The following is a 27,386-nucleotide window of genomic DNA, read 5'->3' on the forward strand; positions in this document are numbered from 1 at the left end:
GGAGTGTATTAGAATCTTGATTAATAAGAAAACATCTGCAGTTTTACATAAAAAGCAGAGCGGGCAGTTTGGCAAAAAGGAATGGAAAGGGAGAAGGAAAAGCCAGTTCCATCAAATGCTATCGTTTCTTTTTGAGCAAGAAATGTTACTCCTAATAGTACAGAAGAAACTGAAATTTTCCCCCTACAAAACTGCAATATGGAATTAAAATCTGTAGATTTGAGAACAGATAGGTCTGTTACACACCTGCTGTTAGACACCTACATCCAAAATGATATTATATTTGTCATCCTCCTTCTAGAAGATCCAGGAGAAGAAAAAAGGAAAACTCAGTTATTTAATTGTTTGGTTTACATGACATCAAACATATAGATATTTGCAAATCTAAAATTTAACATTTCATAGAATGTATTTTTACATTTAATACATTTTTCAAACTTTTCACTTAAGAATCGCTTACCCTCACAATCATTTTTACCCAAATGGAAATACATGATTTCTGCATAAGATACCTTAAATTTCAAGATGGCCAAACAATTGCTATTGGAATAGGGCATGGAAGTTATGGTGTTTGGAAATCAAACATGGAAATCAAAATCAAAGCATGTAAAATTTGTATAATTCACACATGAACAGCATGATTTCCTGAATGCCAGGGCATTTTACAAAAGGCAATGATAAGATCAAAGCTCACTATTTGGAAGATAAAACATTTGGCGGCTAGTTTCTGAAGAATCTGGCACCACACAGATATTAATTCCTAAGTCCAATAGGTAAAAGATGGTTACAGTCTTTGCTGAAGGCAGAAATTCATGCAGATAGCAATCATTCTTATGAGAATAAGAGAAAAAATTCTGACCAATTGAAAATAACGACAGTTTTGAAGAAGAAGGACCCCAAACAAGGAAAAATAGTTTACTTAAGATCTATTCTGCAGTAGAATGTGGCAAACAAATCTCTCATGATAATTTATATATCTGGTATTGGACACTTGTTGAAAGCTGAGGGATGACTATTTTTGGCCACTCAGTCACAGACAGCTAAATAATATACAATAGATTTTAGAAGAAACTAGCTTAGTAGGAAAAAGTGTTAATGGGTTATATAACTAAAGGAGGAAGGGAAAAATGAAAAATGATGGAAGGATGAAATTCCTTAACAGTCATTAGCAGACTTAAATGTATGTAGTTAATGTTAGAATATAGTTTGTTTCTTAATTTAATTATCAGCCTTCACTCCCTCCCCAAGTGTAATATTTCAGTCAATTTTAGGCCCAATCTAATTCTTTTATTTTAGCAAAGGCAGCAGAGATAAAAGCAAAGAAATGTGGTATCATAAATATTTCTTCTTAGTATGTGGGAGAGGGTTGTTAATACATGATAGTACAGTGCTATAAAACAAGGGTGGCAAACTTTTACTGTAAAAGTCAACATAGTAAATATTTTGGGTTCTGTGGGCCAGAGGATGTCTATCACAAGTAGTCAACTCTGCTGTAAGGAGCAACTCATGCTCAATATGTAAATGGATGATCATGGCTGTGTTCCAATAAAACTTTATTTGCAGAAACATGTGCATTTAGCTTGCAAGCCTAGTTTGCCAACCCTTCCTAAAATATATTAGTTAAGCATTTAGTAGGTCTTCAATAAGTATTAGGTGATTATAATAATGCTCAGTACTTGAAGTTTAAAAAGTACATACTTGTAACCTGATTCATATAAGACAGAAGAAAATTTGTGGACATATGCCAATGACTACGGGTCTTACATGTTTACTTACATGTTTGCATAATGACTAATTATTGGAATAAGTAAATGGGAGAGATGTGTAAAGGGTTATACAAAGTTCTTTATTTAGATAAAGCTAGAAAAGTACACAGAGTAAAGGGATTGTTGTGAATATCAGTCTAACTTTCCAATAATCTACGCTAATTCAGATTATTTAGGAAACCATAAGGTTGTCTTTCCCTAAAAGTCCAGATAGAAGAATTTCACATTTTAAAACTGCTCCTACATAATTGATAACATCATAATATCCATTCTTTATTACAAAGACTTTTCCAGGAGAGCCAGGACATAAAGGAACGTTAATACAGAATTGTTCTTGCTTCAATATTGTTGTTCTTCCTAGATACTGTTCCATTGGCATGTAATGTAGTATCTCAGGTTCAAAGGTGTTGTTGCTGACCTAGCATCAGTAGGACATATATGTGAAGCTCTTTTTTATAGGGATGGCTACTTGGTTCAAATCTAACCAACTAGAGTCTTTTTTTTTACCTCCCTTTGAGAGGTGCGTGTGTATGCGGTATGTGCAGTTTCAACATAGCTGGTTTTAATTAGAAAGGCAGTCTGAACCACTGGGATGGAGTACAGTTGTTTCTTACATATGGGGTTCAAAACTAGGATCTTATCCTAATAATCTTCTTGCAAACAGTTGGCACTAACCAGCCATGTAGTGACAGTATTGGGATAAAAGTTAGGGAATTAGGAGAAATAGACATCACAGGAATTTCTCCTTCACTCGTCATACGTAATTAGTCGCCAAATCTTTTGGATCTCGCTTTCTAAACAAGTGAGTATATCCCCTCCTCTGTATCACCACTGGTAACTCCTGTAGTTTAGGTTTTCATCTCTCACCTGAGCCATTGCTGTAGCCTCATAACTGCACTTCCTGTCTGTAGCCTTCATCCAGTCCCTCCCAGTCTGGAGTGCTCTGAGGGAATCCCGTCTCTGCTATTGAAATCCTTTAACAGCTCTCTGTGCCTGCAAAGAAACTCAGAGCCCTTAGCTTGATAGGCAAGTCTGTCATGAGTGGGATCCTGCCTCTGTGTGTAGCAGTGTCTTCTGCCACTTCCTCCCACAAACTCTGTGTTCTAGTCTAGATCTTGGCTGCCTGTTAGCATCCCCTAGGAAACTTACAAAAGAACAAAAAATGAAAAAACTGATATAAACTTCATCCCCAGCCCAAAGTAGTTAACATTTCAGGGAGTAGGTTTCAAGCATCAATATTTTTTAAAAGACCTCCAGGTGATTTGAATGCACAACCAAGTCTGAGTTCTTCTACCTAGTCATTTGACACCAGTGTCTGTTCCCTGATCACGTGATTTTTGCTTTTGTACAAACAATTCTTTCTGCCTGGAATGACCAGTTCCCTTTTCTATACCTGGAAAACTCCTGGTTATTTTTTAAGATTCAGCTCAATACATCCTTCGGTGGCCTGTCCATATCCTCCAAGATATAGTTGGTGCTTCTTCCATGGAGCTCCTGCAGCAGTTCTGTAGAGGCTTCTATTACATTCCTGATTCCATTGTGTTGTAATCAGATATTTACATGTGTGCCTCCCCCATTCTTTAGTCAGTAGACTGTTCAGTGTAATAGTTCAGTATCTTGGTCAACTTTGTATCTCCTGTACCAGGTACAGAGTCTCACCCGTAAATAGATACTCAGGATATCATTCTGAGTTTATGCATGGATCAGAAGTGTAAGATTGAGGTGGTAGGCGGGACACATCTGAAAATTTATTCACTAGTTCATTTAGTGGGCCTCAAAGTTATCTTTTTGCCAATGGAAATTAGGTAAAAAGAAGAACTAGTCCAAGAATTAGTGAGCCTTGTTAAATAGGAGAGTACATAGAATGAGCAGCCCTGTGGAAACCCTTCCCTGGGATGGCAAACAGAATAAGGTCATGTGACCACAGCCACAGTAAAGGATATGGTCAAGACTTTGGGCAAGAGAGGTGACAAAGGGGAGAGAGAAAACATCAATGATAATTGAACAGAATCCTCTCTTAGGTGGGAAAAGAAAATCAATGCTCATGTTGAACTCACTCTAAGGTAACATGCTAGTAAGGAATAAGACTGAGAAATTCAACAGAAATCAAAACATTCCTTTAAGAGATGCTACATGATGGTGCCAAGAAGACTCATGCAAATGACATAAGCTCCAAGCAATAACTGAAGCTTCAAAAGAAGATGGAACCAAATAACTTTTATTTAATTACTCTAGTGTTAACAGTAGTAGCTATGTTCAGGAGCTTTGATAAATCTTTGCCTATATCAACAATATAAAATATAGCCAACATATTAGCTGGCGAAAAGAAAGAAAATAGGATAGAGCAAGAAATAAATCAAGAGAATAATTATTGTCTATTTTAGAAAGTTAATCTACCCCTATAATTGGCGGTGGTGTTATATTCTACATATTCATAATGAGGAACCTTATATATTACGAATATTCACAAAATATGAACATGGTGTAGTAGCTTTTAAGTAACAAACTCATTTAATAGTTGTTTTAAAATCTTTTTCATAAAGAGCACAAGACTTTTTAAAATATATGTACATTTTAAATGGTTTTGTACATATTTATCCAAAGCCAAGTGTGGGTAGAGATCTCATTTTGTATGCTTTTATATCCAAGTGCCCAGAAAAGTGCCTGTTTGGTGAATGAATGGGTGAAAGTATAAATGACTAGACTTGAATGAGGTAAGAAAACAATTGCGACTGTTTTGCCTCAAATAAGCCACCTTCTGGCCGGTCTTTCATCATCTACCTGGCTGCAAAATGAGTGGATGAAGCTTGGACTAAAAAGCACGTTAGTTCAAAGATACATTATCAGGGAATTATGCACTATAAAAAGTATTCATTGATGACCCGCGATAAAATTAATGGAATTGAAAAAATTCTCTTTTCAGGAGAGACATGCTGAGACTGAACAACTTTCCATAAATGAGATCAATGAAATCAATGAAAATTTGCTAGAGCAAAGTTGATTCATTTGCTTTCTGCAGTTTTCAAAACCACTGAAAGTTTATTTCGTCAGTTGTTCGTTTGGAATCTTCACTTATTTTTCAATGGAACAGTGCAGTAAATGGGGATTAGGTTCTTGGGCTAGCCCATTCTCTCTCTTTTTTTTTAACATATGAGATTTGTAGTAAATGGTCACAGCATACAGCTAGACAGTTTGTCAGTTTCACAAAGGTCCCCAACAACAGGGTGAAGGGACAGAAATCCAGCAGTGTTTGCAGTCATCCAGTGGAAGGGATTTTTTTTCTAGTTCCTCAATAAGGAGGGTACTTTTTGGAGTTTATCCTCTTGGAGGGGATTGCCTTTTGCAGTTCTCATAAAGGTGCTTCCGGTTTGTATTAGAGACTGCTCATACCTGAACAATGAGTCGAACAATAAGCTGTAAGCAGTATTTAGATGGGAATTTGAATTCTGAGTCTTCGTTAAGGAAACCAGACTCACATTTCTCTGGGATTCAATGCAGGCGCAGGGACTCTTGGTTCCTTTTCCTACATGGGCACTGGGAGTATAGCCTTCCCTGGCTCCTCTGGAATAGTAAGAAGTGTAAGAGTCTGGGAGCTCCTCTTGGGACCAGGAGTTTGAGCACCATGGCTTCTGTCCCAGAGGGTGGCTGAGTAGGATCTGTGGAAGTTAGAGTCTCTGTGAAGGCTTAGGCTTCCTGAAACGTCAGTGTTGGTATGGAGCAAGTAGCTGTAAGTGCACAGGCTCTTACAGGAACTCTGGTCTTTGGAAGTGGGGGCGATAGAGCAGAGTGAGCGTGTGTGCATGCATGCATGTATAAGCATGCACGCTCTCACGTGTGTGTGAGAGCTTCTCCGGGGAAGCTGTCAGCAGGAGGACTTCTACACTGGCAGAGTAAATGCCGTGGCGAGGTACCCTGGAGGGGACTCTGGAGAGCAGGGCGGGTATTGCTCCCTCTAGTCACCATGTTGGGAGGAAGGGAGACTTGTAGTTTCAAGTGTAGTTTCTCAGTGGGCTGCGGTGAGGACTCCCACCACTGGTGGAGAGTGAGGAGGTGAAGGTGCTGGTCATTCATTCGTCCACATCATGTAAAAGTTTGGCATTTTAAAGTCAATGAATTTCTATAGGTGAACAATAGATTCTTATCATCATAGACCTGAGTTTTAAAATGCTATAAATCAATATGCTCTGTTTTCATTTGTTCTTTCTTAGTTCTTTGGTACCGAGAAAGCCAAAAGAGGACAAATAAATCCTCAGTTTCACATTGTGATGAAGTTCTTCAAACGTAGGAAGACCAAGTCATATTAATTAGAACCCATTTCAATAATTAAAAAAAAAATTGGGGAAACAAGACACTTGGAGCTCACTTGGATGTGTGATGTAGTAACAGTATTAATCAGTTGAATAAGCTACATTAATCAGTACTGCCTTGAAGTGAAATTATTAATCAGCTTGATGATCTAAGCAGTCGTCTGAGGAAATGAGTTTGTCTTAGAATTTGAAAAGTGATAATGGAAAAGTTAGAAAGAGCAAGCAAAAGAAATACTCATGTTAGTTCATTTATTTCAAAACCAGATTTTCTGCTGATAGAGAATGACTCTGGGCTTTGATATGTAGTACTGAACAAATAACTACCCCTCTTAATCGTGTCCTTCTTTCTATATCTAGAGACAAAGCTGTATGTAAATGTGCCGGTGGCAGGGAAGAACTACCTCAGGCTGTCTCCTTTGCCCTTTCCCTGGGGAACAAAATTGGTATCCTCTGGAGACTAATGAATAGCATATAAGCTGAGACCATATGCAACATAAGTAGGCTTAAGTCGAGGCAAGACCATCATTGTATTTTGGCTATTTCAGCCAAACAAGAGGAGAGCAAGAACAAATTCAAACCAGTCTTTGGCCACTGTGAAGCTAAAAAGATGGTTGGTTTGATAGAAATTTTCTGGTTTCCACAGATAATGTGGAAACTCAACCATACAAGAAAACTGAGATTGTCCCATCGTGATGAAACGTCCCTAAATCTACATGTAGTCTCCACATCATCAACAGAAATTCTATGGGGAAGGCAGATTTGGGAATAGAAGATGGCGGTCAGGGAATGTTGCAAAAGAAATGTTTTCAGAAATTCTCCAAGTGATGATTATATCAACAATGGATTTAGGGCCCTTTTGTGGAAGAAAACAAAAATCTACTGAGAGCATATTGTAGATGATGGTATAGGGTATTTGAGGCATAGTCCCAGCAGAGTATGTCTCCTTTTACTTGAGTCTAATTGGAGGTCCTCCTGCCTCTCACAAGCTGGCACCTGGATGGCTTTGCACCAGGTTTTCAGTTGGTCGCCTCCCACCATCTCCACTCAGATATGTTATTTGTATTCATAGAATAGGGCAAGCATTAACCACAGCGTAGGGTCAAACCTGTAGCTCAACAATGAGAAGAACCAAGGAACAAAAATTGTAAAGTAGGTCTTATTCTTCTCCCAATTCTAGCATCCATCATGGCAGACTTTAAATCAGGCATCTAAATCATTGACTCCTCCCCAGTAAGAAAGAAAATTATGAATTAAACTTATTTTGCATGAAAAAATTAAAGAATGTATTCATAGATAAAGCAAACAAAAATAGGATGTAGCTCGTATACTAGTCCTGAAGATTGGGGTTTGCTATTTTAGGTCGGAGTTGGTATTTTAGAGTCAACAACAAAATCTTTGAGTCTTTGATTACTTCTCTCTAAGGCTGAACATTTTTAGGGTACAATTTTCAGTTTATCCTAAAATTTCCTCTTATACGGCTGGGCAGATGTGGAAGTTTGAGAACCTCAGAAAAATCACATCAAAAGAAACTGCTTAGAAGAGATTACGGGGGTGTGGATTTGGTTGATGACACAGACTATTGAGTCCTTACAGAGAATTGTTTGTCTTCCGTTTTTAGATGGCTTTAATTCCTCCAAATTGCTCCTTGAATAATAGGAAAAAGGCAATTTGAATTTCAGTGACAGATTGGACATAACAGGTTGCAACTATTAGGTCTAATTTTACCATACTGAGAAATAAAATTGCCTAAACATAAACATCGATCACTGATGCAGTAAATTAATTTGTACAGAAAAAGTAGTTTAACTGCAGTGCACATTAAACATAGAAAATTTTCAAAATTACTGCTCTCTGAATTAATTTGTACACTTGTTTACTTGTAAAAGCACACATAAATTCTTTTTTGCAAGGCAGTGTATGTTCAGATTGAGTAAGAAAGAAGTGGAAGAAGTGGCAAGAAAATACAGGGGTATGGAAGTCACTCAAACGGACCTGAATCCTTGAACATAATGGTTTTTTTCTGTCTTTCATTTATGTTTTTCGATGCTATTTAGAACATGCTTTGTGTTTGAATCAGCCCATAGAATCACTAAAGATGTGCACATGTCCCCCTCATTATAGCAAGATAGATGTGATGTTTTAATAGTCTTGACTTATGTTTGCTAAGAATTGGAGGTGTCGAGTAATTAGAAGAGTTTTATGACTTGGTTCCTCAGTGAGTTTACATTCAACGGTGTCCTAGGGCTTGAAACTGTTATCTTTGCATTCATGAACAATCTGACCATGAATTTCTTTGTATTTAACCCTTAAAAAAATCAGTGAACATGTTTTCATTGTTCCCTGTAATTCTGTTATGAGGAATGCATGGCAAAGTTTGGATAGTATCTTTTCAGATTGTTCCAGCCACTGTGGAACTGGAGCTGGCAATGCGGTACAGTTTGATACCATCTCCTGCCTACAGTTTTCAAGGACAGTGGTTCGATTCAAATACAATTCTGATAAGTGGCAGGTTTTCGTGTCTTTAATGCCTTGACAAGGGCATCACTCTCAGGAGAGGGAGGTGAAACCGTTTGGATGAGGATTCCATCCCTGCTCCTTTGTGCTGACACACTAAGATAATGGACAATTAAGAGAACCTTCACTGTAAGTGAAAGGATGGGGTTATCACTAATATAAAGGAGCCCGTGGGGTGCTGGGGTATGAAGGAGAAGAGGAATGGGAATTTTTAAAAGGAATATAAAACACACAGATGAGATGCCGAATAACTGCTCACATATTGCTCTTTCACATGTGATAATGGTGAGTGATTGGAGTGTTCACTCTTGCTTGCTGTAACTTTTTAGAAAATATCTGGTTCATTGCGTTTGACACAAGGTACTGCAGAAAACTTGTCCCATTGCTGCCTTGCCTGTCACAGGGTAGGTGAGCCCAGATATAAAGGGTTTGTTTTTGTGGAGTCTGGCTTTTAGACCACCTTCCATGAGGTTTTGCAAATGGATTTGGGATAGTCTAGGGCAGTGGTTGTCAACCCTGACTGCACTCCCCAGGGGCCCCAACCCTCAGTTGATTTAATTGATCTGGGGAGGGACCCAGTATTTTTAAAAGCTCCTTGGACGATTCCAATGTGTATGCAGGTTGCGGGCTGTTGTTACAGAGTTTGTAACAGAAGGATCAAGCTCCTCAATTCTTGGGCTCTCAGGCAGAATATCTGATGATTTAATAGATTTGAATAATGGTGTCTGTGTTGCTGTTAGAGATGATGTATGCTGCATATGTTTCTAATAACCATCTAGTGTTTATGTTGACCTCGCGGTTTAGCATTCAGGCAAATCTGGAGAGAAGTCTCTCTTTTTTGACTTCTGTTCCCCACTTGCCCCCACTGTCTTTTAGTTTGCTTTTTTCTAGTACATTATGGGAGCTTCCTCTTCCTGTGATATCCTGGATAAATGACCTTTGGTTGCGGGAGGGAAAGTAGCCTGAACATGAGGGCTCTGGAAAAGGCAAGCGTGCAGCCACATTATTTAGGGTCATTATGCAATTTAGTACCAGCAACTTTGCGTCTAGTCTTCTTAATCTGATAGGGGCAGATCTTCTGCGTGCAAGCAAATTACAGGGAACCTTCTCAGACCGTGGAGCACTAATAAAAGTGAGCCAGTCCTGAGTATTTCTAAACTGAGTGTGGAAGAGGTTAACTGGTTTTTCTTTTGACTTAAACTTTCATTTGTCTCTAAGAGCCCTGGACGACAATTGAGTGCACTGCTTCTGATAAGTATGGGTTCTCCTCAGCCTGAAGAGATGTGTGTGATAAGATAAGATGGCTTGAAAAAAAGAGAGCTTGAGGGAAAGGGAGAGGAGGAGAGGGGGAGAGAAAGTATGTTAACTGCTTTGACTGCAAAATACCCCCTGGTAGCCAGAGATAAGACACCTTGAGCTACTCAGAAGACCTTAAACAGGATGTAAATGAAGCCAATAAAAATCATTTGAGATCAGGCCACTTTTCTACTCCCCTCCTATTTCCAGCTCTGACAGCAGAAGGCTTAATTTACTGTATGGCATACCACACTTACGTGCAGAACCCAGGAAGTTGCAGGAGACTGATAGGAGCCAGTTCAAAAACAAGGGATCTGCAGTTGCTAGAAAGGTCCAAACTGAAGGCAGTTCGTCAGCAGTTCTAGCAATGCCTTCCTGAGTGGAAAAAGAAAATATTGCTGGTTATGGGAAGCTCCTTTCCCCTTTCCCTTCTTCCTCTTTCAGATATTCATTTTCTTTGTATTTCATTTTATGACAACCTTCTTTGTATGAATGGTTCACAGAGCGAGCAGCGTTTCATAGTGTATTGATATTTCTCATCAAGCTAATACAGGTTGAAAGTAATTATCAACAAAGTTTAGGAGACAGACTTTTCCACGTACACATTTGAAACAACTCTGTATCTCACAACTGTATATCCTAATCATGTAACACCTAGCCTTTATGTACTTGGAATTTTATAACTTTTCACAACAGTTACTGTGTTTTTCTAGAAATTTACAAGCTGTTGCCAACAGCACTCTTCTAGAGAGAGGAAGTAACTTATGGGAGCTAATTGAACATTACACTGAGAAGATTTTGAAGCTTGAGGTCCTACTCAAAGTGGGAGGGGGCAACTTAAGGGATAGGAAGGCAAAAGGGATAATGATCTTCTTTCGTCTCTGTAAAAGCTACTTCTTGGGAGAGCTGGGATTCAATGTGGTCTTTGAATAAAGGAGTGAAAGCTCTCCATCATGGTTGTTCTAGTGTGGAGCACAAATGTGGAAAGGGCACAGATGAGTGAGACAACCTTTAATCAGAGGAGCTGAATGATTCAGGGGAAATAAAGGATTCTGCAGTGGTTTTCAAACTTCGGAGTGCAGAGGAAGTACCCTGGAACTTGCTAACAGTGAGGATTTCTAGGCCCTATCCCCAGAAGTTCAGAGTCAGTAGGCCTTGGGGGCAGCCGAGGAATCTGCATTTTCAACAGACAGGTCAGGTGACTGGGTTAGACTAAGAAACACTGCCTGGGCCATCTGGTTGGGGCGGAGGGTCAGCCTTTGGTTTTCTTGTGTAGAGTCATGGTGGCTGCAATAATCATTGAGGAAGGGTAGCCCTGGGGAAGGTGAGAAGGAGCCTTCATTGTATGCCTCCTCGGCATGCCTGGCAGGGAGTGTCTCTAGAGCCCTGAGCATGAGGAAGATGAAGCTGACCACAGTGGGAATTTGATGGAACCTTTTCTTCTGCTCTTACTTGTCAATACCTCACCTGACCTAACCACTCCCCTCAGAGGAGAGGATGGAAGGAAGAGGAGGGAGAGAGACCAGCTGTTAAGGAGAACTGGAGGAGTGTGTGTGTGTGTATGTGTGTGTGTGTGTGAGATTTTCTTGCCAGTAAGTAGAAGTGAAATGAAAGAAATAGGCTGTCGTGATTTGTCAGCATCAGGTTATGGGTGGGTGGCTTTTGTTCTCCTCTCTCTGTGTGTTTGCATTTGTCAATTAGCATATGTTAGTTTTATAATAGAAAAAACAACGAAATCTTGAACAAAAAATATGAACAATGTGGGAGTCAGCCTGGTGTGTAGCGGTTAAGTTTGTGCACTCTGCTTTGGTGGCCCGGGGTTCGCTGGTTTGGATCCCGGGTATGGACCTGGCACCGCTCATCAAGCCACACTGTGGTGACATCTCACATAAAATAGAGGAAGATGAGCACAGATGTTAGCTCAGGGCCCATATTCCTCACCAAAAAAAAAAAAAAAATAATAATAATGTTAAGCATCATTTTAAGTATTCATTTACCCATAAAAACGAGGTGATTCGGTAGCATTTGAGGTTGTTGTTTTAGTGGGGAGAGTTAGGTTGAGAATTCTCTAACACGTAGACCAAGCTGCTTGCTTGGGCACTGGGAACTTGGGTTTGGGTTTTAGTTCCACCATCAACTGCTATTGTTAGTGCCAGATTATAACATTGCTCATCCTCATTGACCTGTGTGTTCATCTGTAAAATTAACGCTTTTTTTTCCTAAAGGCTAAGACTTCTTACAGATCTTAAATCTTATGTTTCATCTATATGAGAAGTCAGGAATGACAGCCTTGACTTTGTCTCTGTGTAGGCTTCAATCAAATTCACTTGTTTTCTTTCCTTTGATCCCTCAAGTCAGACCCAGAGGTATGCATAACCCATGCCAAACAACGTCAGGCTATCTTAGGAGAAAAGAGGAGAGCTCAGTGGAGGGAGGACGCTTCATAAAGATTCAGACACCGGCCCTTTGTTACAGACAGGATTGAGTCAGTCAGGATCCCAGAACTGTGCTGGTCGGCTTTGTGACTTTGGGTGATAGAAAATGCTTTTGCAAGGGTCATACCAATAGGCCTTGGGCATATACCGCTGTGCATTGCTACCCTTATCCCCCTTTTCAAAGGCAAAATCATTACCGGAAGTTTCTCTGTGAAAATTATTCAGAATTGGTGCACTTCTCATGTGGATGAAGCAGGCACATATCAAATTCTTATTATCTGACTAGAATTTCTTAATTTACTCTTGTTTAAATCATTTTAGTACATTAAGCTTTCGGTAGAATTTTGCGGACTCTGCTTGTGTCCTATATATTGGGTGCCAGAGGGATAGGTGTCCATATGTCATTGAGAAACAAGTACAGGTGGGGTCTCCAACTGCTTCCCCCGGTTCCAGCCAGCCTCATTACCTGTCTTGTTACTGTGGCCACACCACCTTGCATTGTTTTCTTATACATCGTCTTATTATGGTAAAATTTCTTGGATGTAGGCAGAATGAAATAGTATTATATGGGGGTATCATGGGACTCTTGAGGGAGGCCTGACCTTGTCACTGGTTTGAGATATTTGGCAAGATACTTATTTCAGTTTTATATGTATGAAATATGTATATATACACACACACATATTATAATAAACATATATATACACATATATGTAAAATATATTTAATTAAATATGCAAAATACATGATTTAGTAAAAATAATATAATTATATGTAATGTATATTAATCAGTAAAAAATAGCATCATAAAGACTTCCCCTAATGAAGTGTTTCATTGAGACGTGATTGTGCATTTACTCATATTAAGTGGTAAATTATTATAATTAATATTTTTGTAATGAGAAATATCAAAAACATTTCAAAAACTACTTTAGTTGGGGCTGGCCCAGTGGTGTAGCGGTTGAGTTCATGAGCTCTGCCTCAGCGACTTGCTGTTTGCCGGTTTGGATCCTGGGCGCCCACCTACGCGCCACTTATCAAGCCATGCTGCTGTGGGCAACCCACATATAAAATAGAGGAAGATGGGCATGGATGTTAGCTCAGGGCCAATCTCCCTCAGCAAAAAGTGGAGAATTGGCAGCAGATGTTAGCTCAGGGCTAATCTTCCTCAAAAAAAAAAAATTACTTTATTGTAAATCATTTAGTCTATCTGCACATTTAGTCAATTCTGTATAAAAACATACTGTGCACACACACTGTGCCCCAGTTTTGAATGGCACTGGTTCCCATAAATAAATCATCAGGACAGTTAACAGGAAAAAAATGATATATTCATTCCAAATTACAGGTTCTAGCGAAGAGTAAACTGAACCAAAAGTGAGAAATAGAAAACAAAGAATAAGGTACCTGGAAGGTCATCAAATTGATAATCAGCCTTATTTTTAGGATTGTGTCTTTCAAATTTTGCCTCTTTCAAATTTTCAATTTTCGAATTTGAAAAATTTCTTTTTCAAATGAAAAAGAAAAAACTATGTGAATAATGGTATTAATATTTTGTGATCTGTGTAGAAATATTTTATTATACTTTAATTAAAGTTATTTTAAGAAAACAGTTTTGTCTTTGGCAATTTATAAAGCACTTTTGCAAACATTATCTTAATTAAAACAATGGACTTCTTATATCATTTGGCTTACTTGGGATCTGACATCACTTTTCAGTTTTAGTTTTACTCTGTGTGTTAGTGTGAGAGTTAATGATTCTGTTGAAACACTATAAAAATTCTACCCTGTGAGGATCCCTTGGTGATTTGCCCTTCTGTAGATCTCTTCATATGCACAAAGTCTCAAGATAGTCCAGCGGCCCCCTTTTTAATACTACCATAGCCTGTATCTTTTTCATAAAATGTATAAACACTGACTGAGGAGTAGACAACACAAACTGCTTTCGAATCGCAGCTGCTGGGTGGCTGGCTAGGTGCGCTCACTAGCTATCTGATGAGCTTTTGTGCTCCAGCCTGACAACCTGTGTGAGTCAAAGTCTGTGCCTTAAAAAACAAAAATGATTATTTGTCACAGACCTTAGTGGTTCCCATCATGTATTAGACACATGAACATCAAAATTAAGAACCCTGAGGTCCATGGTATTGTAATACCAAATGGATAATTGTAGCAATATTTCCCCCTAATCTTTGTAACAGCTTTTTCTATATTAGCACACCGTATTTATCACTTTACTGCACAATGAACCCACAGGGGGTGCTAATTGGTCATTAATTAAATTTTAGCCTTTCAACACTTTTGTATTCTCCAGTGGCTTTATCTGCAGTGGAGTATACAGTGTGGCCTTTTAAACTGCCGAAAATTCACGTCAGCTTTACTGCTGCCGTGGATCTAAGACAGGTGAAATTCAGCTCCAGTGAACACCATTTTAGGGTTGGTATAATTCCTCGTGACCGAAAGTTTTCCAGGCTTGGAGCAAAGCCTACATGTTGGAAAAATGCTCAGTAAAGTATACTTTAACATGACAAAACATTCTGATAAACCAGATTCCTCGTTGAAATAGAATTTGATCGCTTTGTCGGAAAATTTTAGCGCGTCATGGCAGTTCTTCAAAAAACCATTAACATGTTGGAATGAACTTTCTGAAGTCCATCATTCACTAATGAAGCTATTTTCAAACTTAGTTTTCTCACTGGAAGAATCTGTTTTACCTTCTGCTCCCCTAGTGAAGAGGTTAATTTTAAATTCCTCATGATGAACGTGGTAGCACTGAGAAACTTGCTGAGTATTTTTCAAAATGTGTGGCTATTTCTTCAAAGCTTAATAGATGTATTTCACCCTACTATAAAGGATTTTGAAGCAAATACAATTTGCCTCTAGAAATTGCTAAACAAGTAAAATAGTGAGATAAAGGCTGGTGTCAGAACTCTGGAATGTGGCCTCAAGATTTTGAATGCAGTCCATTCCGTCGTAACAATTCTATTCCACTAATGACTTAATCAGAACTTGCCAGTGTATGTAGCTATTAAGGAATGAGCACATGCATGTTCAAGATATCTCTAACAGTGTTCAGAAAATTTTTTTTATATTTTTGTCTATTTTTCATTTTTAAACAAAAATGCCCCTTAAGTCCTTTAAAATTATTAGAATCTCAGTATGAAAAAAGCAACACCTAAGTTATTGCTAATTTTTATTCCTTTGTACTGTTTTCAGATTTATCAGTTATAAGCTAAAGGTGACTTTGATTTTCATAGTAGTTGTAGTAGTTTAGTATGTTTTTATGTTGTAGCAGTTCAGAAAGTTTTTTCATGCAATGTCATGTTTGATTCTTATAATATTGACTGTGAGGCAGGCTGGAAGTTTTCTGATATTATACACAAGGAAATTGAAACTTAAAAAAAACAAGTAATTTCCAGAGTTCATAAGCACATATCAGACCTGATCACATAGTAGGTGCTTAATAAATGCTGGGTAAATGAATGAATGAACGAAATAAGCAATGAAGAACTGCTTCAAATTCTTTGTGGTATGAGGTCATATATAAATACAAGACTACAAAGTAACTAAAACATGTCTTCTAACTCAAAATAGTAGAGATAAAAAGAAAACAGACTCAGGGAAATTCACCATGATGATGTCTGTCATTATTAAAAGGAAAGATAAACATGTTAAGTTATGTAGACTGCTCGCAGTCACAGCCCTGTAAACAGATGTGTGATGCATGATTGCCAATTATTAAACGCCAAGAGCTTGGTGCTTATCATTAGTTATATATGTGCTTAAGTGAGCCAAAAGAGAAAAAGTAGAGCAGTTCTCACCCCCCACATAATTGGAAACCACTTTTCCTTCTGTCTGGCTTCAGAAACACGTTTCGATTTCTGTGAGTGAGACGATGACTGTTCTTTAACTGGTTTCACGTCAGCTTTTTCCTCTGATCTGAGAGGTGGAGTTAAGTGTGAACTGCTTAAGAATGCACTGTTTTCTGTTTAATTTGGCTGCAGAAGATGGGATTCACTGAGCTCCGTCTGTTCAAATGAACTTTAAGCAACAGCAAGCAAAACATTGGTACTTCTCCCTGCACACGTAATAGAAATGTGTCTGGTGAAAGAGACAGCATGGATATAAAAACCAGGATTACCTAAGGAGGGCAAGGCAGGAATGGGAACAGCTTCTTATCTCTTACATTGGCTCCTCCAAAGCATTAAAGGATTGTTGGGGAAAGTGAGCCTCTTTTTTATTAGGGAGTATTGGAAGGAAAAAAATAACCTCTGAGCTCTGATATCTGGAATTCGTCTTAAGACTGTGTTAAAAAATGTGCACCACCAATTCCTACTCCCCCACAACTGCTATCATTAATGGGTGACCAGCCTTTTTCCTCGTAACCTAACTGTTAATGCATTTAATTAGTCCTTCCAGAACAATTTGGATTATTACAGAATTTAAAAGCGTCTGTGAATTATAAATAAGTTTAAAGTTCACATTTCTCTTTTGAACACCCAGTAAAGAGTATTAATTTTCAAGTCATTAAATAAGTTATATGACAAAGGAGTGAATTTAATGTGGGGCTGTTGATTAAAAAAAAAAAAAAGTATGAGAGTTTAATAATATAAGTTGCAGCTTTTCTAAAATTGTTGAAATTTCTGTTGAGAATGAAAGGAAGCAGTTGCATAATAATGCATAATGGTTTATTTAGAATGACCATATCCTTTAGCAGTTTAAACCATTGCCTTAAAATTATATTGTGTAATTTGGTTAGATGATTTCAAATTTGATGATATAAAATTGTTACTATGATGGCACTGGGTTAACATGACAAATACCCCTGTTACCTCTGTCTATTAAACACACATTTCAAAATGTTGTCCTCTTTGAGTAGTACCTAACTTCTCTTAGCATTTGCACACACCTGTATATTTCCCTCGGATTCTCAGTTTACCTTAAGGTGGCTCAGGTAGTTAATGAATGAAAAAAGGACTGTGAACTCTGTTTAATATGAAAGTTCACAACTGCTTCTCTAGCATGCTGGCAGAGATGAAGAATCATTTTAAGCCAGGGGAGAAAATAACCTGGAAATTTGCTTTGATCTCATATTTTAACCTATTGTTCCACACTTAAAAAAATCATCTACTAAATGAAATTATTTTGATGTTAAATAATGCAATGATTGTACTGCTAGTGTTTTAAGGAGAAGAGAGGTAATTTTAAAATTAGATGCTTAGCTTCAGAATTACATAGCGAAAGATACTTGTTCCCAGGTTATCTGTCTGGAAAGACCCAAGATAATATCTTATGTATGACAATTTAATACTTGGAACATAGTCAGCTTGGATTTATGAGTCGTTAATTTTTAGATATCACCAACTATTTATATTTTATTTTCTTAATGGCTGAATATACAACTATGAATCCTTAAGGCACTGTATATTTCCGTTGGGCCAATCCTTAAAGCTAATATTCCAGTGGTTCCATTAAAGGAAAGAAAATGTTAAAATATATTTATTCTATGTACATAGAAGCTTACATGTGGAAACATAAATACATGCAACACATAAATCTTTGTGTTTACATATGCAGCTTTTCTTCCAGCGATGATAGGTGCCCTAGAAATATTCACTAATCTTTGCAACACCCCAGAGGGTAAGTAGCAAGAATTATTATCTTCATATTGCAGGTGAAATTCCTAGGTAGGGGCAGATTAAATGACTTGGCCAGGTCACTCTCTAGGTCACTTAGGAAGCTAGAAATAAAACTCCAGACTCTTGACTTTTAGTTCTCATTCTGAGTCATTGCATTCCTGAAAACAGAGGGACAGACCTGTCGGTATTTGTGCTGCTTTTCCTCATTTGAAAAGGAACCATTGATGTAAATCCTGTCCCTGTTAAGGAAACCTTGCTGTGTGGCACTTGCACACACATGATACTGACTCCCCGAAGGGCAGTTTAGAGCATAGTCTGCCGTTACAGTGAATGAGCTCAGGTGACAAAAGTATATCAGTAAAGCCAGCTTCTCGCAGGCGCAGCCCTATGAAGAACTAAAAGTATTGGGAGTTTCCATAACTTCAGAGATTTGGATATTTTCTTTAACATCTATAGTGATTCAACCCACCTTGTTAGTTGACTTTCTCTCTAGTAATTTCAAATTGCCCATATCGTTGAAGTCAATATTCTAAAAGGCTTGGCCCCTGCCCTCAAGAAGCATGTACCTTACACTTACTAAGATGTGCTTAATGGTACAAAATATGCATTAGCATTGCCCCAAACCTTCCTGCACATTGTCTCTTCTCCTTCTTTGATGTTATTTTTTTTTTTTTATTAGCTACCTGGGTTAGACTTAAGCTAAAGAGTGGCTGGGACCCTCAGCATTTCTCTTTCACCATGGCAGGCTGTAAACTGGGAATATCAGGCCCCCATTTGGTCACCGAGCAGCCCTTCCTGGGGTATGCTTGTCTGTCTGTCCCCAGCAGCCGGGATAAAATCACATGCAGTCTTTACTCTCTCTCCTCCTCAGGTTGGCACATGATGGGCTGGTGGCTCATGTCAAGGTACTTTGTGCTCTGGTGCCTTTTTTCTGTGGAATACCTCCTTCTAGTATGACTTCACTTTTCTGTTAGTGAGCACTTTCCCCCATAAATATGACCGAACAGGTGTTGCTCTGCCACTAACTGAGTTTCCAGCTGTCATTCTTTGACATAGACCCGGCAAAATCTGTTGTTTCGTCCTTTTCGGCAGACTAGAGAACCATCAAGCCTGAGATGGAGGTCTTCCTTGCAGGATATGGCAGTTTTGTTGCCAGAAGATGGTCGGGAAAGCCTGGCTGGCTAACAAAGGCAGGCCTTCAGCAGCTGGGTGTAGTTCCAGTTCTGCATCCCCTTTGGCAGGAGCACAGAGGCTGCTGCAGTGTGGCCAGCCAGCAAAATTAGGAAATAAGGACCTCTTTTATTTACTCAGGCTGCTGAATCATGGGCATTCCTGTCTGCTTGGAGAAAAGTCAGGCGGCTCTACTTTCCACTGAAAGTCTCAGGAGTGTTTGAGACTTTCATCTCCGAGTGTTCACACACTTGTTTTAATGTGCTTTATGGAAATGGTGAAACTCAGCAAGTACAGTTGCTGTAGAAAAACATCTGTACTAACTATGCACACACATTTGCATCTTTAAATAGACTTTTAGGCTGCGAAGCTGGTTTTCCAGCGAAGTTTTTTTTATTTTTTTTTCCGGCTGTAAGAGCTATAGCTGTCCCAGAGTCGGCTAGCGTGAAGTGACTGATTCCAAAAATTAAAATTTAACATGGACATGTTAAGTACTTCACATTGAAATGCAGGAAACTTGCCATAACACAGAAAGACATTCCTGTAAGTAGCACTTAGTGGGTGCTGAAGGGAAAAAAAGTTCAAGTTGATTCAGAAACCAGAGTTGAAAGAATCCTCCATAGTTTCTTCCATATGAAAAAAGAACTTGAGATTGTTTAAAACTGTATTAGCCGTTTCAACCTAGTTTGCATTGTGATTGCCAAAAAGCTTAAGTTAATGGGGATGGGCAGCTTTCAAAGACTTAGGTGGACCTCAGAGAATGTTGGCAACACCACCACCACCACAGACGTCTTGGGAGAGTTTGATACCCTTGGAGCATGGACCAGCCCCACTGGGAGTTTAGTCAGTGAGTTCCTTGTGTGTCCCTGGGAGAATAGGTCCATTTATAGTACTAGCAAGTGAGTTTTTTACAATTTAGATTTTAAAACAGAAATCAGCCTTTCATGAATCCTTTATTTATTTTTCTAAAAGTAGCATTCCCTGTTCAAACTTTTTACTTCTGCTCAATCTATTCCATCCCCCAGCCCAAGCCTTATGAATTCTGTTGTTGATTCCATATATTTCAATTATAAAGACACAATTTCTGTGATTATCACTTTTTTTTTCGCCAAAGACCAAGTAAAAGGGACAGGAGAGAGAGAGGAGACGGTTTCCAGCTCCCCTGAATCCTACTTTGAGTAAAAACGTGATTCTAACCCTCAGCTCACTTGACATGTAGTTGAAATTTACAAGTTTAAGACAACAGTTATGTAATAGATATAGTCAGGCATGGCTCACAGACCAGAACCTGATTTAAGCATGGTGTCAGGGATTGCACACTATTCATAATGGTCTATTGCTCTATAATTCTTTGTGCATTTGTATAATAATATATCATGCCTGGACACAATCTACAATTTAATAATAAATTTACTTGCTAAATTTTCAGGCTCACTAGTTATATTCTTCCAGTCTAGATGCATGACAAATTCTGATTCACTGTTTTCCCCAATTGCACAAATGAGATGATGTCTTTGGAAATATTTTTAAGTGAAACAACAGGATATAAGCTTAAAAGATAAATGTGAAATATGGTAGATTTTTACCTAGAATGCTGAGAAAATTTAATAAATAGTAATTTTTTCAGTTAGGGGAAATGTCTTAAACTTTGGTTTGTTTTAGGGAATACCAGCTTTAGGTGACTTATAATATTTTAAGGGGAAAGCTAGAATCATCGAGTTTTTTGTTTTTATGAGTTTAAAATTGTCTGTCTATATGTTAGGTAGTGACTTGAGTTTATCCACGTATGTTCTCTGTATGTATTCACCTTTAAATTTAAATCACACCCACAATTATCAGACCCTTTCTTATGCTGGATTATATGTTGGGTTATAGACTCATATAAATGAGGATGCAAAATCATGAGGTTTTCAACTTGTATTGCGAAGCTTTGTTGCAGTGGGCAGGAATCCAGGAATGGTGTTTGGTTGTTTTCTCAGAGTTAGATGGTTGCCATCTGGCATTGATAGTGAGATGGTGTTGTCATCAGTTTCTAGATGCAGGAAAGGAATGATCCTCATCTGTTTCCTGTGGATAAGCAAGAGGTTGATAATCTAGCAAAATCTTGTTACCTTAAAGAAAGCAGACATGGAATTTGTTTACATAATGCTTGCCAGTTTCTACTTTTATGTTAATAATATAGCTTGCTAGGTAACTTTAGCTTTGAAGAATTTAAAAACTTATTTGATTGTATGCTAACTGAATATTATTAGAATGTCCTAATAATGTTCTAATTGAACCTATTTTTCTAATAGAATCACTATCCCCACCAGCTCTGCTCTGCTGTGTGGCCTTTACTTGTCTGCATTTATGAAGAATCTTGCTCTTTTGCAGAGTGAAAAGCTTTTACGATTTTTCCTGATCTTGAATGATAGATTGTTTTGAAAAGCAAAAAAGAAGTTTCAAAACCCATTGGAGAAGGTCTTATTTTCCACTTGGATGTTAAGAGAGCACAGAAGTAAGAATACACATTTGCTAAGGACATAGTTAAAAAGCCACCTAATATGAGGTAGGGTTACTTTATGGATAGCTTGCTAAGGTTATATCTGGCTTTCAGTCTTGTTTGTCTTCTCTTTGTTACTCATAAATCTTTCAGCATTTACCATAATCATTTATCACTTTTCCTGTTTCCAGTTTTTCACAAGTTTCTTTGTCTCTGCTCACCTCAAAGTGCAGGTCCTGTTTGGCTAAGGAAGTTCATGCTGCTGAAGCTTTTACAAAAGGAAGAAATGGTGGGCCACCTCTTGAACTTTCCAAACAAAATACACTGTTACAATCTGGCCCTTGTGAAACTCTCATTTTTTCTTGATCCTGGCTGATCCTTGCTACATGTAATATCAGGCAATACCCTTCTAACATTTAATAATCCATTTTCTGGCCTATGGTATTCGAATCTTTCAGTTATTGAAGAAATCCTAGTTGTCTTTCATTACACAGACGTAATTATTATTGTGTTTTCTGTCTTCTTTCATGTGCTTACTTTTTAATATTTTTTTGCTGAAAGCAATAAGGTCTGTATCAATAAGAACCCCATAAAAGATTTTGGTCTTCAGAATTGCCTTTTTATATAAAAACAAGCAAAATGCAGAGGGAATTTTTTATTAAATATTAGACATCTGGGTTGACTGCATTAATTTTAAATCATTCCTGTAATATTTCCTCTTTTCATTTGGCTCTTCAGATGCTCACACAATATGCAAATCATTTTACAATGAATACAAAAGAAACATTAAATATATTAAAATCTGCATTTTAATAAAATTGTCAATGTGTAATATATACCTTGCTTCTAAGGAAGAATGATAAAAAGTAATAAAAGTATAATTTAGACATAGAACTATTTAATATCTTTTTGTATTTTACAGCCCAGTAAAAAGTAAATGTAGAATAAAAGCTTTGGGCTCAGATTTTAAGTATTCCACTCAAATATTCTCTTCCCTATTTTTCTTCCTGAAAGGTTGTAAATGGTCCAGCTATGTGTACTTGTTGAAATGGTACAGTAAACTCGTTCTTGAATTCTCAGTACGTAAAATGGAATGTTTCATTGCTTCTCATTTCAGATGGAGTGGATGTTGAAGATGATCCCACTTGCTCTTGGCCAGCTTCCTCACCATCCAGCAAGGACCAGACTTCCCCTAGCCATGGAGAAGGGTGTGATTTTGGAGAGGAAGAAGGCGGCCCTGGACTCCCATATCCATGCCAATTCTGTGACAAGTCGTTTAGCCGCCTCAGCTACCTAAAGCACCATGAGCAGAGTCACAGTGACAAACTGCCTTTCAAATGCACCTATTGCAGTAGGCTGTTCAAACACAAGCGGAGCCGAGATCGCCATATCAAACTCCACACAGGGGACAAGAAGTACCACTGCAGTGAATGTGATGCTGCGTTCTCCAGAAGTGATCACTTGAAGATCCACTTAAAGACTCACACGTCCAACAAGCCATATAAATGTGCCATTTGTCGCCGTGGCTTCCTGTCCTCTAGTTCCTTACATGGACACATGCAGGTTCACGAGAGGAACAAGGACGGTTCCCAGTCCGGTTCCAGGATGGAGGACTGGAAGATGAAGGACACTCAGAAGTGCAGTCAGTGCGAGGAAGGCTTTGACTTCCCGGAAGACCTCCAGAAGCATATTGCCGAGTGCCACCCTGAATGCTCCCCAAATGAGGACCGAGCAGCCCTCCAGTGTGTCTACTGCCACGAGCTCTTTGTAGAGGAGACCTCCCTCATGAACCACATGGAGCAGATGCACGGCGGGGAGAAGAAGAACTCTTGCAGCATTTGTTCTGAGAGTTTCCACACAGTTGAGGAACTGTACAGCCACATGGATAGTCACCAGCAACCCGAGTCCTGCAATCACAGCAACAGCCCTTCCCTGGTCACGGTGGGCTACACCTCTGTGTCCAGCACGACTCCAGATTCCAACCTCTCAGTGGACAGCTCAACCATGGTGGAAGCTGCCCCGCCAATCCCAAAGAGTCGAGGGAGAAAGAGGGCTGCCCAGCAGACCCCTGACATGACTGTGCCCTCGAGTAAACAAGCAAAAGTTACCTACAGCTGTATTTACTGCAACAAGCAGTTATTTTCAAGTCTGGCAGTTCTGCAGATTCATCTGAAAACTATGCATTTAGATAAGCCCGAACAGGCCCATATTTGTCAGTATTGCTTGGAGGTATTGCCCTCACTCTATAACCTAAATGAACATCTTAAGCAAGTGCATGAAGCTCAGGACCCAGGTCTGATTGTTTCTGCCATGCCCGCCATAGTCTACCAGTGTAACTTCTGCTCTGAAGTTGTCAACGACCTCAACACTCTTCAGGAACACATCCGATGTTCTCACGGATTTGCAAACCCTGCAGCTAAGGACAGCAACGCGTTCTTTTGCCCCCATTGCTACATGGGGTTTCTCACTGACTCTTCCCTTGAAGAGCATATAAGACAGGTCCATTGCGACCTCAGTGGCTCCCGATTTGGGTCTCCAGTGCTTGGGACTCCAAAAGAACCAGTAGTAGAAGTGTATTCTTGTTCCTATTGTACGAATTCTCCAATATTCAACAGCGTTCTTAAACTGAACAAGCATATCAAAGAGAATCATAAAAACATTCCCTTGGCCCTGAATTATATTCATAATGGGAAAAAATCCAGGGCCTTGAGCCCCCTCTCTCCTGTGGCCATAGAGCAGACATCTCTTAAGATGATGCAGGCAGTGGGAGGTGCGCCTGCACGTCCGGCTGGAGAATATATCTGTAATCAGTGTGGTGCTAAGTACACATCCCTAGACAGCTTTCAGACTCACCTAAAAACTCATCTGGACACTGTGCTTCCGAAATTGACCTGTCCTCAGTGCAACAAGGAATTCCCCAACCAAGAATCCTTGCTGAAGCACGTTACCATTCATTTTATGATCACCTCAACGTATTATATCTGCGAGAGTTGTGATAAGCAGTTCACATCAGTGGATGACCTTCAGAAACACCTGCTGGACATGCACACCTTTGTCTTCTTCCGCTGCACCCTCTGCCAAGAAGTTTTTGACTCAAAAGTCTCCATTCAACTTCACTTGGCTGTAAAACACAGTAACGAAAAGAAAGTCTACAGGTGCACGTCTTGCAACTGGGACTTCCGCAATGAGACCGACTTGCAGCTCCACGTGAAACACAACCACCTGGAAAATCAAGGGAAAGTGCACAAGTGCATTTTCTGTGGCGAGTCTTTTGGCACTGAGGTGGAGCTTCAGTGCCACATCACCACTCACAGTAAGAAGTACAACTGTAAGTTCTGCAGCAAAGCCTTCCATGCCATCATTTTGCTGGAGAAACACTTGCGGGAAAAGCATTGTGTGTTTGAAACCAAGACTCCCAACTGTGGAGCAAATGGGGCTTCTGAACAAGTGCAGAAGGAGGAAGTGGAGCTGCAGACCTTGCTGACCAACAGCCAAGAGTCCCACAACAGTCATGACGGGAGCGAAGAAGATGTGGACACCTCGGAGCCTATGTATGGGTGTGACATTTGTGGGGCAGCCTACACGATGGAAACTCTGCTGCAGAACCACCAGCTCCGAGACCACAACATCAGACCTGGAGAAAGTGCCATCGTGAAGAAGAAAGCCGAGCTCATTAAAGGGAATTACAAGTGTAACGTGTGCTCTCGAACCTTCTTCTCGGAAAATGGCCTACGTGAACACATGCAGACCCACCTAGGCCCTGTCAAACACTACATGTGCCCTATTTGTGGAGAGCGGTTTCCCTCCCTCTTAACTCTTACCGAACACAAAGTCACCCACAGTAAGAGTCTCGATACTGGAAACTGCCGGATTTGCAAGATGCCTCTGCAGAGTGAAGAGGAGTTTTTAGAGCATTGCCAAATGCATCCTGACTTGAGGAATTCCCTCACAGGATTTCGCTGCGTGGTCTGCATGCAGACAGTGACCTCCACCTTAGAACTCAAAATCCATGGGACATTCCACATGCAAAAGACAGGGAATGGGTCTGCGGTTCAGACCACAGGGCGTGGCCAGCATGTCCAAAAACTGTACAAGTGCGCATCTTGCCTCAAAGAATTCCGTTCCAAGCAAGATCTGGTGAAACTTGACATCAACGGCCTGCCATATGGTCTATGTGCTGGCTGTGTGAATCTCAGTAAGAGCGGCAGCCCAGGCATCAACATCCCTCCCGGCACGAATAGACCAGGCTTGGGCCAGAATGAGAATCTGAGTGCCCTTGAGGGAAAAGGCAAGGCAGGGGGACTGAAGACTCGCTGCTCTAGCTGCAACGTTAAGTTTGAGTCTGAAAGTGAACTCCAGAACCACATCCAAACGGTCCACCGAGAGCTCGTGCCAGATAGCAATAGCACACAGTTGAAAACTCCGCAAGTATCGCCAATGCCCAGAATCAGTCCCTCCCAGTCGGATGAGGTAACTTGCCTTTTTAATGTTTGCTATTTAACCTCCTCAAGAAACTGTCTCCACTTTACATTTACACTTTCCTGGCTTTATTCATTGACATGTGCCAAGAGATGCTTAGATTGAAATGCACTGTTTTTTCCCCCCTAGCCATTAGCTAGCAATTACTTGCTTCTTGATAAGCAGCATTTTGGCTTGAATGGTGCAAAATAGGACTAATTCCAGTCTCCCTAGGATATTGTCTTCTCTATGACTGAAGAGACCGGCGCTCATGCCAACACCACTGAGATCTGGAATCTCAGCATAGCTTCACCGCGAGTTGAAATCCCCAGCTATGACTTGTGTGTATGGCAGAGAGATAATGACATAAAAGTAAGATACTATGAGCCAACGTGCTGGCTTAGGGTAAATTAAAAAGAATATATATATTTGTGGATAACAAATTGGGTAGACATGGCTTTTTAATGCTGTGTTCTCGACCCTCACTGTTTTTCTTTGTCTTCTGAGTAGTGGGGAAAATATTTTCTCACAACAGAATTTTCTAAAAGCCCCTGTATTTATTAAGCACCACATGCCCAACGTTCCTTTTAAAGGCACCAGCCCAGCGTCTTCGCTCTCTGGGTTTGGGTTTCAAAATTAGTGGGTTTTTTCTTAGTTTGTATAGTTTCATGTGTTCTTTGCTACAATGAGTACAAAAAACAAGTTCATTTACAATGAAATAGTTTTCCGAGTGATCATTCCTTGGAGCTGAGCAGAGGTTGGCTCACTTTGTTATAACTTCTTTGTGGTTTATCACCTGGTTTCTAATAGTTCTTTCCACTTCCCTACCTGCCCCTATCTGGAGATCCATCCAAATGAAAACCCCGGGGAGATCCATCTCCTTTCAGTTTGGGGTCACTGCATTTTCCTTATCTTGTCTCTGCATTCACACCCTCTTGGAGGCCCCCCTGCATCTCCCTGCAGATAGCCATCAGTCAGCTGGTAGGGGAGAAGTGGAGGACTAACACAGAGCCCATCCTTGTAAAATGTGGCATCTGCGTGACAGGCAAGCTCCCAAACTTTGAAGCTGCTTTCGTTTTTCTCCTGCTCAAGTAAATCTGCACCTTTCTCTCATTTAAATAAATGAAGTCCTTTCAAACTGATGAGGACAGCTGGAAGAACATGGTTTTCATAATGGCTCATGCCTCATGTGTTGGATCAAGTAATTTCTTTTGAAACAAATATTGGTAGTTATAATCATATGAAATGAAATTTTTTTCAACTTTTAATTTCAAAAATGTTTAAAGATATGGAAAAGATAACAGGATGACACAATGAGCATG

At 39.5% G+C, this 27,386-nt stretch overlaps 1 protein-coding gene across 5 annotated transcripts in view; it reads left to right on the plus strand.

Annotated features, from left to right (window-relative positions):
* The window catches only part of ZNF521 (zinc finger protein 521), a 272,769-nt gene that overhangs the window by 90,862 nt on the left and 154,521 nt on the right, over window positions 1–27,386 (plus strand). For all 5 annotated transcript variants that reach the window (XM_044774508.2, XM_044774511.2, XM_044774509.2 and 2 more), the window contains one exon: window positions 22,724–26,076. In XM_044774508.2, the coding sequence (XP_044630443.1) occupies window positions 22,724–26,076 (3,353 nt within the window). The remainder of the gene's footprint in view (window positions 1–22,723; window positions 26,077–27,386) is intronic.

This window comes from Equus asinus, chromosome 7 (assembly GCF_041296235.1).
Source record: "Equus asinus isolate D_3611 breed Donkey chromosome 7, EquAss-T2T_v2, whole genome shotgun sequence".
NCBI lineage: Eukaryota > Metazoa > Chordata > Mammalia > Perissodactyla > Equidae > Equus > Equus asinus.